At 47.0% G+C, this 18,028-nt stretch overlaps 1 protein-coding gene across 1 annotated transcript in view; it reads right to left on the reverse strand.

Annotated features, from left to right (window-relative positions):
* GLP2R (glucagon like peptide 2 receptor) overlaps positions 1–17,802 on the reverse strand; it is a 43,598-nt gene extending 25,796 nt beyond the window's left edge. The window contains exons 1-4 of the mRNA XM_040244437.1: positions 17,430–17,802; positions 8,135–8,274; positions 2,173–2,279; positions 35–188 (exon numbers count right to left, since the gene is read on the reverse strand). Of these exons, the coding sequence (XP_040100371.1) occupies positions 35–188; positions 2,173–2,279; positions 8,135–8,274; positions 17,430–17,802 (774 nt within the window). The remainder of the gene's footprint in view (positions 1–34; positions 189–2,172; positions 2,280–8,134; positions 8,275–17,429) is intronic.
* Between the last annotated feature and the right edge of the window lie 226 nt (positions 17,803–18,028).

Raw genomic sequence — 18,028 nt, forward strand, 5'->3', positions numbered from 1 at the left:
ACCAGGTAGAGCCCAGGGATGAGGAAGCACATACCTCCGACACGTAGGACAGCCACTCTTTCTCACTGTTGGGCTTCTTGGAGTAAGATTTGTAGAAGATGACGTCTTTCACCAGCACAGCCAGGGCTCTCAGGATGAAAGAGGCAAACAAGTTCATGTGGATGTAGTTACGTGTGCAGTGGAGTTTTCTGGGCAGGGAGAAAACCAAGGGTCTTCCCTCAGAAAAGAATGGCTCAGACCAACAGGCGTGTGCCTGAAACCTGTGTATGTGCCACCAAAGGGCACAGGTTCAGAGTGTAGGCTGCAGAGCTGGATGGATGGTGTAAAGGATCTTACCTCTCTCTGCCTCACTTTCCTCATCTGTAAGACGGGGAGAATAACAGGTACCATTTTATAACATGCCAGGCTACACTCCAAGCTACTTGCATGTGGATGTACTTAAGGGCATCCTTACTCCTTGTAACCACGTACATAACAGTCCCAGTGAAGTAGGTGCGAGAGGTGAGACTTAGATTCAGAAACTCTGAGGTCCATATATGGCTCTCCAACTCTCTACTCCCTCTAAGAACATGAGCACTCACCGCAAAGGCTACATGAGGACTCAACCAGTCAATGGGTGAAAAGTGCTCACACAGCACCTGGCACTTAAGAAGTACCCAGAAAATGTCAACTCTCATGACCTCCCTCGCCCACCTGGAGCCTCCAGCACCAGCCGACGTAAAACTGCACCCTTGGTCTCTCTAGGCAAAAGGGCCCTTTTCCATCACTGTGTTCTCAGAGCCCCACCTATGCCCCCATGTGGCACATGCCCAGTCCTACCTCTCTCTAGAGCTATTATTACTTTTTTAGTTTCCAAAAAGATTTGAGCAGGTCTGTGGGTTTCATGATTCATGCATTCTTCTCCCTAGACTGGGCAGGGACTGGGTCTTGCTCTCCTCAGAGCCAGAGACAAAAATGAAGACATGGTCGACCCAGGCTCTGCTCAAGTTACTTCTTCTGGGGCTGGGCAGTTATCTTCTCCTGGCCTTATTCTGAGACTTTGGGAACGTGAGTGGAGGTGGTCACCGACGGCAGTGGGCACAGGCTGCGGAATTCTCTCCTGTTATTCAACAATTGCTCTCCCACTGGGACAGGTGGTCATGACTCCACTCTCTGCTCCAGGAGCTAAAGAACATCATGGGATTGAGGGGGCAGGTGGGGCCAGACCTGAACCTCGCAGAGCCCAGGTGGGAGTGGCTCTGGAACCAGCATCCAGGGTCCCCATCCAGGTCTCCACATTTGTGTTGAATGCTCACTCTACCACGTTACACTCCATTAGGTTTTTGAATTGACCAAGACCAGGAGACAGCCTTGGAGGGTTCCTTAAGGGGTCTATAAGTATCTCACTTGAGTGACTTCTAAAATGACTTAGTAAAATGCACTCCAGTTTTGGATTCTGAAAAACACTACAATAAAGGAATGAAAGTGCTCAGCCTCTGGACCACCTGCTTAGGATCTTGGCTCCATCACTCACCAGCTGTGTGACTGTGGGCAAGTCACTTCATCTCCCTGTGTTTCAGTTAACCCACTCATAAAATGGGGGTGATAATAAGGCTAATCTCCAAGGACTAGAATTCATCTTAATTCTGATTAGAAAGAGACTTAAATGACTTCATGCAAGTAACATGCTTTAGAACAGGGCCCGGCATCCTCAAATGGTTAATGGCTAACTGGAATCCGAGGGTCCTGGGTTAAAACCCCAGCCCTCCCACTCACTAATATGCTTTGGGGAAGTTTCTTAATCTTGTCCATAAAAATAGTGCATCCAGGGGAGCTATGGTGAGAATGGGCTGTGGCAATCATGGGTATGTACGACTAGGAGTTTAGAGCAGGGACTAGGAGTTTGGGCAGAGCTCGTCTAATCCAAAGAGACAAAGGCAGAGTTGGGAGCCCCAGATTCCAGTCCTAGCTGTGCTTTGCAACCCAGGGTGGCTCAGTACCTCTCCCCGGACCTCCCAGATCCCTTCCCTTTGCCTACAAAAATGGGATGGATGGACTGGAGACTGTCGCAGACCCCCTCCAGCTCTGACGAGCCATGAAGTCACCCAGCCTGGTCTCCTGCCTTCTCAAGGGAGCCAGTGAGCACGTGCCTGGCCACCTGCCTGAGCACGTGCAGGCAGCAGTTCCACTCACCGGAGAAACAAGAGGAGGGCGAGAGCCAGGGAGAGCGAGACGATGGAGAGAGAGTAGCCCACCGTGTACAACAGCTGCAGTGTTGACAGCAAGGTGCGGCGTCCAACCTGAGTGCAGAGGAACAGCAGACGTGACCGGCAAGCCAGGCAGCTGTGGCGTCCCGCCCCTGGATCCATGCCCCTGACCACCACGGGTCTAGGTTTGAACCCGAGGACACTTGTTGACACCATAGCTCTCTGGCACATCTCAGAGTTCAAGGAACCTTCATGAGTGAAGAACCCACCAGGGGTCTCACCTCCATGGTTGGTCCCACCACCCAGCAGTGATGCACCAAGATTCACGATATCCTACGAGAACGGTGCCCAGGACCAGAGGGTGCCTTGGGAATGAAGACAGCTTCTTTGCCCCTGGATGTGCTGTTCCTAGAGTGTAGGGGCCTCTCTCTCTGGAAGACAGGGCCAGCTTTCCATCTCGATGTCTCCCCCCTAAAATAACTCTTCATAGGTGATCCCTTAAACAAAGACCCAGTTGAACACTGGAATATTTTCTGAGTCCCAGGATAGCCCGATGGTGAACAGAGGATAGTTTACTGGAAATTCTGTAGGATTTTCTAATGGAATCCCTTCTCACTCAATCCATTGTGCATATAGCCATCAAGATTATGTTTCTGAATAAATTTTTGCACAAGAACCCACAGTTAATATGTATTATCTGCTGGATTGTGCCTAAACTTCTCTGCATAACCTTAACAGAAGTTCATCAGCTTCACAGAAGTATAATTGGGATACAGCAAACTGCACATATTGAAAGTACAAACCTTGGGGAATTTGGACATGACCATATCTCTGATGTCATCACCACATTCAAGATAATGAACATTTCCATCACCTCCCCGAAGTTTCCTGTGACCCTTTGTAATTCATCTCCTCTGTTTCTTGCCCTTAGAGACAAGTTTGCATTTTCTAAAATGTTTATAAATGGAACCTTATAAGTATTCAATTTTCTGTCAGGCTTATTTCCCTCAGAGTAATTATTTAGAGATTCATCCTTGTCATAGCATGGATCTTAACTCATTCCTTTGCTGTTGTTTTTGTTGTTCAGTTGCTCAGTCGTGTCCAACTCTGCAACCCCATGAACTGCAGCATGCCAGGCTCTCTGTCTTACACTATCTCCCAGAGATTGCTCAAACGTGTCCATTGAGTCAGTGATGCCATCCAACCATCTCATCCTCCCCTTCTCCTCCTGCCCTCAATTTTCCCCAGCATCAGGGTCTTTTCCAGTGAGTCATCTCTTCACTTCAGGTGGCCAAAGTATTTGAGCTTCGGCTTCAGCATCAGTCCTTCCAATGAGTATTCAGGGTTGATTTCCTTTAAGATTGACTGGTTCGATCTCCCTGCTGTTCAAGGGACTCTCAAGAATACTACTCAGCCAGCATTTTTCGACAATATGGATGAACCTCGAGGGTATTATGCTAAGTGAAATAAGTCAGACAGAGAAAGATAAATACTGTATTATTTCACTTGTATGTGGAATATTAAAAATGAACAATCAAAAACAAACAAAACAAATAAATGATCAAACCAAACAAAAATAAACATGTATACACAGAGAACAGAGTGGTGGTTATCAGAGGGGGAGGGGCAGGGGGAAGGGTAAATTTGGTCAAGGAGATCAACTCTATGGTGATAGATGGAAAGTAAGCTTTTGGTGGTGAGCATGCTGTAGGGTTTACAGATACAGAGGTAGCAGTGCAGTGTCACTCACATGAAACTTAAATAATGTTAGAAACCAGTATTACTGTTGGGTAGCATTCTATTATGAGCATACCACAATTTACTTATACACGCACCCATTGATGGACTTTTGGATCGCTTTCAGAGTTTAACTTTCACAAATAAAGTTGCTCTGAAAAATTCTGTACATTTTACGTGGACACAGGTTTTCATTTCTCTCAGATAAATATCTAGAAATAGAATGGCAAGGTAGCATGGTATATGCTTTAACTTCTTAAGAAACTGCCAGACTGTTTTCTAAATAAGTTGCGTCAGTTTACATTCCAACCAGAGTGCCAGCTGCTCAAGAATCGAGGAACATTTCCTGCAATCAGTCTTTTACATTTCAGTCATTCTAATGGGTATGCCGTAGTGTCTTATAGCGGTTTTATTTGCACTTTGCTAATGATTAATGATGTTGAGAATCACTTCCTGTGCTTATTTGCCATCTGTATGTTTTATCTGGTAAAGTATCTGTTCAAATATTTGGCTGTCTTTTAAACTGGATCATTGGTCTTAATTTTGAATTGTAAATCTTTATATATTCTAGACATAAACCCATCAGATACGTGTTTTGCAAGTATTTTCTTCCACTTTATGGCTTGCCTTTTTATTTTTTTCAGTTCAGTTGCTCAGTCATGTCCAACTCTTTGGGACCCCGTGGACTGCAGCACACCAGGCTTCTCTGTCCATCACCAACTCCTGGAGCTTGCTCAAACTCATGGCCATTGAGTTGGTGATGCCATCCAATTACCTCAACCTCTTCTCCTCCTGCCTTCAATCTTTCCCAGCATCAGGATCTTTTCTAATGAGTTCTTCAGATCAGGTGCCAAAGTATTGGAGTTTCAGTTTCAACATCAGTCCTTCCCATGGATATTCAGGACTGATTTCCTTTAATTGACTGGTTTGATCTCCTTGCAGTCCAAGGGACTCTCAAGAGTCTTCTTCAACACCACAGTTCAAAAGAATCAATTCTTCAGCACTCAGCTCTCTTTATGGTCCAACTCTCACATCCATACATGACTACTAAAAAACCATAGCTTTGACTAGACTGACCTTTGTTGGCAAAGTAATGTCTCTGCTTTTTAATATGCTGTCTAGTTTTCTCTAGGTTTATTTTATTTTTTAAGTGTCTTTAAAAGAGCCTAAGTTTTAAATTTTGATAAAGTCCAATTTATCAACTTTTCTTCAGTCACTTAGTAGCCCTCTCAGTTATTAGCTAGACTGTCTTGGTACAGCAGAGTTTGTGTTTTAAGTGACTCTTCTTCTACTTAGTTTGCTGTTGTTTAGTTGCTAAGTTGCATCCGATTCTTTGTAACCCCCATGGACTGTAGCCTGCCAGGATCCTCTGTCCATGGGATTTCAGGCAAGAATACTAGAGTGGGTTATCATGCCCTCCTCCAGAGGATCTGAGGAGGTATCAAACCCATGTCTCTTATGTCTCCTGCATTAGCGGGTGGGTTCTTTACCACTGAGCCACCTGGGAAGCCCCATTCTACCTAATAATGGCCCCCCAAAGTAGTGATGCTGGCAATTTGGATGTGCCAAAGAGAAGTCATAAAGTGCTTCCTTTAAGTGAAGAGATGAGAGCCCTTGAGTTAATAAGGAAAGAAAAAAATCACATGCTGAGGTTACTAAGATCTGTGATAAGAACCAATCTTCTATCTGAAATTTTAGAGAATCAGTAGCGCTTGTTGTCACACTTCAAACTGTACAAGTTATCGCCACTGTGCATGGTGAGTGCACAGCTAAGACAGAAATGGTATTAAGCGTGTACAGTTTTGAAAGACACTCACAGACACACACACACACACAATATCCTCAAAAAGCACCAATTACTATGCGCAAGGACCCCCAGTGTGTTGTTAGCTGGAAGAATATAACACATCTCATTTTCCAAAACCCCAAAGGACAAAGACTTACTAACACTAGCCTTGTTTGGACAAAAATTCAACCCTCTACTAGAAACACAGGTAAACATGGCCAGAAACATTTTGTGAAGTATTTGATTTCTTAGAAATATGATCGTTCACAGAGGAGGAGGCAATGTCTGTGTCCTCACTCCTCTAAAGAGAGAACCTTTCCTTCCTGTCTTGGAAAGTTCAGCTTTTCAATCTTGTTTTGCAGTCCCAGTTGCCTGACCTGAGCCCAAAGCAAGTGGCAGGCATTTCACACCAGCTGGTGAATTCGTCACCACTACACCCCTTCGGAGTCACTGGGGGAACCTCCCCATCAGTATGGATGCCTCGACCCCACCACATCCCCACTGACTCAGAATCTGTGGAACCATTCAATATTTATGAAGTACTCATTGTGAGTAGCAGCAGCATTGTGCCAGAGGGTGGCAGCTGTTCAGATATGAGCATGACTTTGTTATTATTCTCAAGCAGCTTTGTCCAGTAGGGAAGATAAGAAATGTATACAGTTTGCCCAAATCACAGCATGAAGTTAACAAGAGCATGGTGCTGTCACAACAGTCAGACAAAATCTTGAGATAAGCTGAATCCAACCCAACCGCAGGCATGATTTTAATAACTTTAAGAGGTGTGGCCTGTCACATGGTCTAGGGAACATGGAATTCTGCCAACTCCAGTCAAGGAATAAAGTTAAAGAGAGGTTTAGAAAAAATTCCCCGCAGATAGAGAGGCCGTGACGGAAGGCTCTTCATGCCTGATGGGAAGACGTGATAGACCTGAGACTCAAGGACCGGCCAGTTCCCAATGGGGGAAGGAAGTGAACCACAAACACGATGATTCACTGCCCAGCGACCCGGATGGATCCTAAGGGTGGAGCCGGCACTCCTACCTTACGTCGTGGTTATGACGGGTCAGGCTTTATCCAGAGACTCGTACGTCTGTCAGCTCTTTAAACCCTTGTGCGGTCATGGGCAGTAAATGTGCTATGCTGGGGCAGGGGGAAGCAGAGGCCCAGAGCAGTGAAGGGTGAGGTAAGAAGAGCTAGAAAGCAAAGGGACTTCCCTGGTGGCCCAGGGGTTAAGAAGCCACCCGCCAATGCAGGAGACATGGATTCGATCCCTGATCCAGGAAGATCACCCATGCCTCGGAGCAACTAAGCCCGTTGACCACAGCTATTGAGCCTGTGCTCCAGAGCCTGGGAGTAGCAACCACCGAAGCCCGAGGGCCTAGAGCCCGTGCTCCACGACAAGACAAGCCACAGGAACGAGAAGCTGGCTGACTGCACCTAGAGAGTAACTACCACTCACCTCAATTGGAGAAAGCCTGCGTAGCAACAAAGACCCAGCGCAGCCAAAAATAAATAAAATAAATTAAAAAAAATTTTTTTTAAGAATTAGAAACAGGGCTTCCCTGGTGGCTCAGTGATAGAGTCTGTCTTCCAATGCAAGAGACACAGGGCCAATCCCTGGTCTGGGTAGATCCCACATGCCAAGGAGCCACTAAGCCCATGCAGCACAACTCTCTAGAGCCCGGGAGCTGCAACGGCTGAGCCCATGTGCCACAACTATTGCAGCCCGAGCTCCCTAGGGCTCTTGCTCTGCAGTAAGAGAAGCCGCCACCGTGCGAAGCCTGTGCACGGCGACTAGGGCGTAGCCCCTGCTTGCCACCACGAGAGAAGAGCCTGCTCAGCAATGAGGACCTGCACGGCCCAGATAAATAAAACTATTTTTTAAAAAAAGAATTAGAAACAGTAAAAGAAAGAAAGAAAGAATGGAAATTCCATATTTAAAAAAAAGAGAGAGAGAGCTAGGAAGCAAAGACTCTGGACATGAAGGTGGGCTGCCTGGGCCCTTGGCCTTGAGCTTGTAATCAGATGCTAGGTGTGTTCCCTCAGGACACTCTGTTGGAGAGTGACAGGTGCTGTCAAGGCTGGAGAGACCATTCTCCACGGGGTGGCCTTGGAAGACTTCGCTTGAAAGGAGACGTTGACTTTGAAATGTGACTTTGGGGAAGGAGAAGCAGAATAGCTGGGGAAAGGTGGGCCAGGCGGCAGGAGCAGCAAGCACAGACACTGGCTCTTTCCTTAGAGGTTCACGTCTCAGCCCAGCAGCAGAAGACAGGCTGTGTCTGCCACTGGAGTGGCGGTTTTGTGTAACCAAGGACCTTGCCAAGTGAGTCTGGGGCCGATGCGCTGGGGCAGGCTCCTTGCGTGGAGCCCCAGCACAGGGTGGTTTGGGCCCCGAGGTCCGCTCCCACCGAGCCCAGCCAACTCACTTTTTGTTTGAAGCTGTGATCCTCGGCGCATTCAGAGTTGTCCTGCCAAATATCTGTGGAGTTTTCCAGCGTCTGCCAAGCACCCCGAGACAGGCAGTATCTGTAGGCCCTTCCTGAGTTCTCTGAAAGTAAACACAGCTCTAGGGGAAAGGTCAGAGCACGCAGCCCGCTCTCTGAGCACGTGGGAAGGCCCTCATTCTCACTGCAAAGCTGTGGAAAAATCCCAGGGAAGAGGAATTTTCACTTCCCCTTCGGGGGACTCGTTAGCATCCTCACTGTTTATTTGGGATGGAAGGAAAAACACGGAAGCCTCTACATTTTGTAGCAAACCACAATCCGTTCATGTCTGCTGTGTTTACCCAAAGTCCTTGGTGACTCAGAGATGTGACAGCCCTTCAAGGTGCAGCCCAGCTGGGAGACGCAGACCTGGAGCCTCCTGATGCCCAAGAGGCCATGCCGTGGAGAATAAAGGGCACGACCAAGCCAGTTTCGCCTCCTACAAGCTCTGCGCCCTTGGGTGGGGTCCTACCCTCTCAGTCCCTCAGTTCCCACTTCTGACGACAAGCCTTGACTGTTCCACCTCCAGTTCTTTTCTTCCCTCTTTCCTCTTCTTCCCAACCTATTGCCTCTGCCTGAATCCACATCCTCATCCTCTTTCTCTGGACCACTGCAGGAGCTTCCAGACTTGCCCTTGTGATCTCCCTCCGTCCCTCAGTCCCTCAGCCACAGGCTACCCACGTCCGCTCCCCCAAACCACCTCCTCACGCCTTAACACCTTCAGTGGCTCCACATCTCTACAGAGGGGAGTTTAAAGCCCGAAGCATGAAGCACAGGCCCGGCCTCATTGCTCGGTCTTTTTCTGCCAATATGTTCTCTTCCTTGGGCTTCCCTTCTAGCTCAGTCAGTAAAGAATCTTCCTGCAGTGCAGGAGACCAGGGTTCAATCCTGGGGTCAGGAAGATGCCCTGGAGAAGGAAATGGCAACCCATTCCAGTATCTTTGCCTGGAAAATCTCATGGACACAGGAGCCTGGTGGGCTGCAGTCCATGGGGTCACAAAGGGTCGGGCATGACTGAGCAACTGACACTTACTTATTCTCTCCCTTCTTACATTCGAAAATGCTTCTTCCTCTAAGCTCATCTCTCGAGAACTCTGCAGCCACGTCTGTGGTAGCCAGGCCTGGACTCTCAAAGGAGAGAGGACCAGGATACAAGCAGAGCCTCCAGGCACAGAAGACTTGCAGGAAGACAGGAGAAGAAGCAGAGAGGAAAAGGAGGAAGAGCTACTGACAGCTAAGAGAAGACCTTTCATGGGAGAAGAGGGCTGGAGAAAACTATCTGATTGGAGCCCCCTCCTAACCAAACCCTGGCTGCTCTATCCAGGGAAGCCTTAAAGGAAATGTTAGATATTGGTAAAATAAGACTTATTACCTTCACGCCACCAAGGTAAGTAGGAAGGGCAGGGGACAGAGACATTTCCAGGTGTGGAATGAGGCCAGCACACATACTGATCGAAGGTCCCATTACAGACTGTGCCTGCAGAGAAAAGTGGGCAAAATAAACCGCTGGAGCCCAGAGCCCACCTCACTGGCATTGAAGCTGGTGTGGCCTGAGCAGGGACCACTCTCTGGTGTCAGATCAAGGATGAGGAACCATGTGGGGAGGACGGAAATGCTTCCCGCAGCCCCACATGTGGCTCTGTCTACCCAACCTGACCCCTGGCGGTGGTCCAGTCTTTCATGTCAGCACGCACGTCACACTGGTGTTGGTTTACTTTACACGGGCTGAACTCTCTCAGAAACTCAGGGTCAGGAGGACACTTAGAGGTTCAGCCAGCGTCTTCTGTCCTGTAATTAACTAAATAATTGTCAAGCCCTCACCAGTTATATCTATGAAATGTGCAAAATGACCGGTGGATGGAAGGGCGTCTGCAGGGTTGAGGTTCTCGGTCACATGTACCTGAGTCAAGCACTACTTGGTCAGATTTCTCTGTTTGAAGACGAAGCCGATGATCATTATGAAATATCTGGGACTCTCAAGCAGCTCAGGGGATGAGCTGGAGCTTGGCAATGAGATGCTATAAAGTAAGCATCAGCTTTATGAGCCCCCAGGATCAAACGAAGGGGCTTCAGGCTGGACCCCAAACATCTGTATTGCAAGCTCCTCACTCCTGGTCACCAAACATCATTTCCTACCGTGGGCTCCCTATTAGGCTAGAACTCAGGGGCCACTCGGAGTGAACAGCCAGGTCGCTGGTATCAGGACCAAGCCACAGGTCTAGAGCTTGGGGCACCCTGTAGACCTGGCTGCCAGATCAGCACCCAGTCAGCACCTAGCCTGCGTGAGCTCATTGAGATGAGCTGCCCACAGGGAGGCTCCGGATCAGGAAGGCCTCCCTATTCTTAGAAAGCAATTTTCCTCAAGATGGAAGTGGTTCCTATAATGAATCAAGCCTTGGTGGCCACCTGCTTAGCTAAAGGATATTTAAAAGGAAGGCGGCATGGGTTGGAGACTGGACTGCCTTTGGGTCGGGAAAAGGCAGAGAGAGTTTCTAATGTCCTGTCAACCTCCAGGTCCCTGAGTGAAGTCATCTGAAAGAAGCTGGGAGATGAAGGACGGGGCAGCTTCCATCCACAGCTGACCAGTCTCAGAGGCAGGGGGCCAAGGCTTCTTACTTCTTTCTTTTCTCAACAAAAAGGAATCTGGATGCACCCAGAGACCCAGCATGTAGACAGGAGAGGCTGTGGTCTGACCAAACTATTAACATCTTTGCTAGAATGCGCTCCACCTAGTGCAGTCCTAGATAAAAGTTAGCCCCACGGGGGACTGAAGGACACCCCCCCACACACACGTATGATAGATTCCTGGGCTAATCTATGACAGTGGCTCATATCATGTGATGAGGTGGTCAACGTACCATGACACACGGCTTATATCAAACGTGGTCACATGCATGTATATTCCATGTTACACGCTCTTTTACATTGGAGGTGGGTAGCCTTTGTAATTGTCTGACCCAACTGAACACAGCAGAAGTGACTTCCAAGGCCAGGTCACAAAAGACAACATGGCCTCTGCTCATGCTTGTGCTTGCAACCCAGCCACTGTGCTGTGAGGAAGCCCAGGCCTTACGGAGAGGCCACGTGGATGTGGCCTGGCCAACAGCCCCAGCATGACTCCCAGCATCAACCAGCAGATGTGGGCATGAACCAGACTTCAGATGATTCCAACCTCCAGTCTTTGAGTCTTTCAGCTAAACTCCAGACGTTGCAGAGCAGATATAAGCCCTCCCCAATATTCTCTGCCTGAATTCCTGACACACAGAAGCTGTGAGAGAAACGTGTGCACTCTGAGTCATTCCAGTTGTGTCTGGCTCTTTGCAACACTATGGCCTGTACCCCACCAGGCTCCTCTGTCCGTGGGATTCTCTAGGCAAGAATACTGGAGTGGGTTGTCATGCCCTCCTCGAGGGGATATTCCTGACCAAGGGATCGAACTGGCATCCCTAACATCTCCTGCATTGGCAGGCAGGTTTTTTACCACTAGCGCCACCTGAGAAGGCCCATGAGAGATAATAAATCATTGTTATTACTGTTTTGAGCCACTAAGCTTTGGGACTATCTGTTACACAGCCATAGATAACTGATACATGTGCTTACCAGAAGTTTCCTTGAGTAAGTCTCTCAGACACTTCTCTTTGTACTGAGCCCACTTCCGAGTTGTCTCCTCAAGGAGAGATCCTGTAACCTGAGCAGAAAAAAAAAAAAAAAAACTCATAGTGAACTCCAGTTACCAGCAAGCACGTTATCAAATTTTATCACAAATTATCACCTCACACCATGACTCTCAAACCTCCCCACTGATAAGCCCATAATGGCCTGCACCACGCAGCAATTTCTTTTGTATCTTATGTCCTATCTTAAATATTGCTGCTGTTGTTTAGTCACTAAGTCACATCCAACTCTTTTGTGACCCCATGGACTGCAGCCCAGCAGGCTCCTCTGTCCATTGGGATTTTCCAGGAAAGAATACTGGAGTGGGGTGCCATTTCCTCCTCCAGGGGGTCTTCCCGACCCAGGGATCAAACCTGCATCTCTTGCACTGGCAGGCAGGTTCTTTACCACTGAGCCACCTGGGAAGACAGATGTGGGGGAGACTATTGTAAATTGCAGAGATATTCTATTGAAAGGCACTCAAACACACACATGCACACAGAGAGAACAAAACAAACAAAAACCATCCACAAGCCCTACAGGTAGCCAGTTTTCACCTCCTGAGTAGTTAGTTCAATCTACCTCACCCGTCACCCTCACCACTGCCCAGCATGCCCCAGACCCAATCCCGTGGCAGCCACAGGGCCTGTGAGTATTTCCTTTGCAATTTTTCCAGACAGCTTTCTGAAGACAAGCAAGTGTGGTCATCATTAGACTAGAGGTTCCCAAACTTTCTCAATTCTTGCTTCCTTTCCAGTCTTAGTAATTTTTCCACAGCACCCCCAGGCCAATAGAAATACCGAATCTAAAGTTCCATTAATCAGACTTCCCTGGAGGTCCGGTGGTTAAGAATTTGCCTGCCAATGCAGGGCACATGGGTTTGACCCCTGGTCCGGGAGGACCCAGCTGGCTGCAGGGCAACTAAGCCCGCAACTAAGTACTGAAGCCCGCACACCTAGAGCCTGTGCTCCACAACACGAGGAGCCTCCTCAAGGAGATGCCCATGTGCTGCACCTAAAGAAAGCCTGTGCATAGCAGAAAGACCCAGAGCAGCCAAAAACAAACAGAGTGCCATTAATTAAGTAAATAGGCCAAGCAACTTACTAAGTATTTACCTCCTAACAACTTAGTACCTACTGGGGATGATGTGTGCTGTGCTTAGTCGCTCGGTCATTCCGAATCTCTGTGACCCCGTGGACGGCAGCCCGCCAGGCTCCTCTGTCCATGGGGATTCTCCAGGCAGGAATCCTGGAGTGGGTGGCCATGCCCTCCTCCAGAGGATCTCCCCAACCCAGGGATCGAACCCATATCTCCTGCATTGCAGGTGGATTCTTTACCGTCTGAGCCACCAGGGAAGACCAGTGGGGACAGTAAAACATCTCAAACCTAACAGTCAGATTGACCACTACCACCTGTGTTCCTGTTCCACCCTGATTTTTGCAGTGTTTGCTTTTTGTCACAGCAGCTGCAAAGAATCCCAGCTTTGCAAAGATACATCATCCAAGGGAAGGTAGTGCCATATAATGTTGAAACCATGGATTACCTCGAGTTCATCATTCGCAGATGGAGTGTATCCATGCTTCCCTCAAAAAATTAAAATTCCTAACAGCACCCCTGCCAGTTCACAGCAGGGGTGCCCTGGGACATGTTAGCACACAGTTTGGGAACCATGGGATTAGCCAATAAGTAGTTATCATGATGATAATGATGATGAAATAATTGGTATTTATCCCTTGGTTTCTGTTTCCAGTGCATTTTAAATCTCCATTAATAATCTCTCTTTCTCTGTTATGGCCCAAGAGGCATGATGGTACATTAACAACACACTGTTTAAAGAAATACATGTCCTAATGGGAACATAACTGACTATATTAATTTTACAAATTTGGCAAAGATGTTGATAACCAAATCGTCAGCTTCCAGAATCCTCCAAGTCACCCAAGTGAAGACCTTTCCTTGGAAAAAATACTGTTTATATGCACCAGGAATTAACAGAGAGAGAGATAATAAAATCAATCGTATATGTGAGGTGACTATGGACTAACATTCTCTTATCCCCCTGTTCTTTGCCATGACTAACAGCCATAGTCAAAAGGAAAAATAAAACCAAAGCAGCACTCAATCTGATCAGTCTAGAAAAGCTGGAAAAACTCTGATTATCTTCCCAGGTACTTGTCCTAAGGACACCAAAAACATGAAAGGGTAATCTAAGTTCAATCACAGTCAAATCCTAATAAAGTCATGATGAGTGGATATTTTCTAGCTGGAAAAATCCAGCTCAATCCTGATTCCTCTTTCTCTTGCAACGGTAATCAGCACCAACTCACTCAACAGAGAAGGGATTAAGAAAAAGGCAAAAAAAAAAAAAGCTTCTGTTGACTTACTTTCAACAAAACCTCTATTATTCTTTGTTACCAAAGGAATAGACTTCACTGTAGATAAAATAAAAAATGAAGACAAGCAGAAAGGAGAGAAGAAATGGAATCTTAATCTTTTTACCCAGAAATAACTATCTCCCTTCAGACTCTTCTCTCTGCTCTCATATACAATCCTTTCTCTTTTTTCTTTCTTTTCTCTCTCATTTTAACCCAAAAGAAAATCATATTGTTGTGCAGTCTCTTTTTCCACTAGAATATACACTGTGACTATATTTCCATTTCGAAAACTATACTTCTAAAACACCATTTTAAGAGCTCTGTAATTTTCTAAGGATGAATGTGATACAATTTATTTCTCAAATCCTCTAGCAAATTGAACACCTACATTGTTCTAGATGTTTGCTAATATAAATAATGCTGTAATGAAAATATTCATAGCTAAACACTCGAACACATCTTTGTTTTCTTAGGGAAAATTCTTTGAGTTGGAATTTCTGGGTCATCAACTATACATTTTTAAAAGCTTTTGACAATATACTGCCAAATGATCCTAGCCAGAAAGAATTTTTTTTTTAATTTAAAAATATGCACCTTTTTACACTCTCATCAGCAAAGTATGAAAGAACCACACATTCACTTCTTAAAAAGCCTGAAGAGTTTATACTTTTTGACACCAAAGCAACTCCTAATTAACTCAGCTGAGCTGTGGGAAGGAGGAGGAGGCATGAGGATATAGCACTGTTTCCCAGCTCGAATTTAGAATCTAAACTATCCCTGAGAATTTCTCATTAAGGGAATTTAATGGTGACTTCCTGCCAAAAAAACACGCCATGGTCATTTATATCCATGCAGGGCGAACATCTACGAGCAAAAGTCATCACAGAAATCTACGCCAAGGCTCGTATAACATAAACATCTGGAGAAAGAAGCTGGGTTTTAAGATGGGTGACCAAGAAGAGGGTCTTCAGGATTTTATACACATAACACAGGACAGACAGAGGGAAGAGGTTCTGAAAACAGACTGGGTGGTGGAGGCGGGGAAGACAGGCTGCCCATTGGCACATTATCGATTATAAATATACCAAGGTGGGGCTTGGGCAGCATCATCCGCCAGCCTGACTCACTGCAGATTCGGCTGTTGTCACATAGAAATATTCGTATGTCAACAGCATCCAAGGAATGCTGAGGAAGAAAGAACACAGGACTTTCAAGTACCCTGGGGGTAGGCGCAGTGTCTCCACCGCTTACAAGCTATATCATTGCAGGTGATCAGACAAGATCCTGTGAATCTTGGTGGTCAGTGACAGTCACCTTCTCAGAGGCTCGTTGCAGGATTTGGGCCAGACCATTATGACAAAACGCCCAGTGCTGCAGCAGAACTTGGCACCTAAGAGACAGCTGACCCCTGGTTGTGGAGAGGAGATGCACAAAACCAGAGAGTTAGCTGAACTTATACTCCATTTGAATATGAGACAGAGAACTGGAGCAAGGGTGAGAGCTCTGTATCAACGCTTCCAACAATGGCCACGCCACTAAGTCCCAGGCCACCTGCCCCCAGGAGTGTTACAGTCACTCGCCGAGAGGCAGCCTCCAGCATCTACTGTCTACAGACCCTGGGAGGACGTGGATGTAGAGAATTTGGTGTGGGTTTTCTGCCCGTCCAGTTCTGGGCCAGCATCAGAGAAAGTCTGATAAGGTGAGCACTGATGAGACCCAGCACCCCAGCCCTCCCTCGGTGGGGGCAGGAGGGATACAGATTTCCAAGGCTGCAAGCAGAGATGAGCTCTGCCCATGGACCAAAGGAAGAAGAGAAGCATTGAGTTCTCAGAGTACTTCCTCACTCAGGTGAATGGAACTGAAGCTCCTTCACATCATGGCCCAGAATAAAGAAGAAACCTTGAGGGACCTCCCTGATGGTCCAGGGGCTAAAAATCCTCACTCCCATTGCAGGCGGCCCAGGTTCCATCCCTGGTCAGGATACTAGACCCCACATGCTGCAAGAGTTCTCTCAGCTGGTTGGATGGCATCATAGACTCAATGGACATGAGTGTGAGCAAACTCCAGAAGATAGTGAAGAACAGGGAAGCCTGGCATGCTGCAGTCCGTGGGGTCACAAAGAGTCAGACACGACTTAGCAACTGAACAGCAAATGCTGCAACAAGACCCGGCTCAGCCAAACACATTTTAAAAAATTGAAAAAAAAGGAATCTTGCAAAGGGAAGGAGCAAATGTCTCGTCTCCTTGGATAAGAAAAAACAAGCTACCAGAATGCCCAACTAAAGAAGACAGTTACAAACATACATTATGATTCACCCCTGAAGTCCTTAAACATCATGCCACAGGGCTCAATTTTCTGACAGAAACACATTCAACTTCCTTGAGCTTCAGTTTTCTCATCTGAAAATGGGGTTAACAGGGAAACCTCCCTCCTAGGTTTGCTGAGAGCATGAAATAAGATAAAGAGCCCCAGACCTGCCACCAGACCTGGAGCATAGTAAGTGTTCAACAAAAATGTTAGCTTGGGTTAATACGTATTTTGTTAAGGAAAAAGGCAGATTGCAAGGCAATATTTATAGTATAAGCCTCTGTTGTTTTTCTTTTAAACTATATGTAAATAAATGGTAGAAAAGTGTGAGTGTAAGCCAAAAAATGTGAATAAGGGTGATCTCTGGGTGGTAGTAATTTGTAATTTGTAGTTTGTATTTATACATCTCTGGATTTTATTAGTTTATTTTTGTAAACAATAAGCATTCTGTATTTTTATAATAGGAAAGAAGGAAAAAGGAAGATAGGAAGGAAAGAAAAAAAAGTCCACTCATTCAATCTAAATACTCAAACCTGGAATAATGACGAATGCAAACAAAGGAAACACGCAGGAATTTTTAAATGCTATTTGCAGAGTTCACGCTGACATGCAAAAATGCTTATCATCTGATGTAAAGGGGAAACCAGGATACAAAATGTTTTCCACATCCTAATTCCAGCTGGGGAAGAAAAAAATGCATAGAAAAAGGATTTGAGGAACATATGCCAAAATATCAACAGTGATTACCTCTGAAGGCTTGGGTTATGGTTGATTGTCATTGCCTTAATACCATTTTACATTTTCCAAATTGCCTACAAGAGGCCTGAAGTGCTTCTATCATCAGAAAATACATACGACTGATAATAATAACAATAACAATAATAATACAAATGGCTCTTACTTGTTTGATGGAAAGCAGAAGCAGAAGGGCCAGGAAGGGCCTCGCGGGGGTCCAGCGAGCCAGCTTGCCGGGGGAGGAGAGAGGCCCAGCCCCCTGAGCAGCAGGGGTGCCTGTGAGCAGCAGGTGGGCTCCGGGCAGGGGGCTCGCTGCCCTCCTCCGGGACCCTGCCCAGCTTGGCCCCGGCCTCATCTTTCTCACTGTGGGTCACAAGTGTCAGCACATCCTTCGAACGGTCCAAGATGTACCACAGGCGGCCGCCTCTTGCATTCCTCTTCCTCCAGCGAGAAGATGTTTGCACAAACCCTCCGCACGCCGCCCCTGAGAGCGTCTGGCCCAGTCTAGAGCCATCTACCGAATCTCCAAAGTTTCTCATCCCCCGCCCGGCCTCCCCCTCAAAAGGCAGGGAGATTTTTCCCAGACCTCCCCCAAGTGCTGGGACTTCCTGGGCAGAGGCCGCCCAGGAGAAGAGGCAAGGCAGCCGATGGGTTCCACCCCTGAAGCCCCACCAGCTGCAAAGGACCAGGGTGGGACTGACCTGGATTCCAGGCCCTGAGGACCAGTGGTGGGAGGATGGGCCTCCAGTTCTGAGGTGGGCATCT

This window comes from Oryx dammah, unplaced genomic scaffold, assembly GCF_014754425.2.
Source record: "Oryx dammah isolate SB20612 unplaced genomic scaffold, SCBI_Odam_1.1 HiC_scaffold_8, whole genome shotgun sequence".
NCBI classification, from domain to species: Eukaryota; Metazoa; Chordata; class Mammalia; order Artiodactyla; family Bovidae; genus Oryx; species Oryx dammah.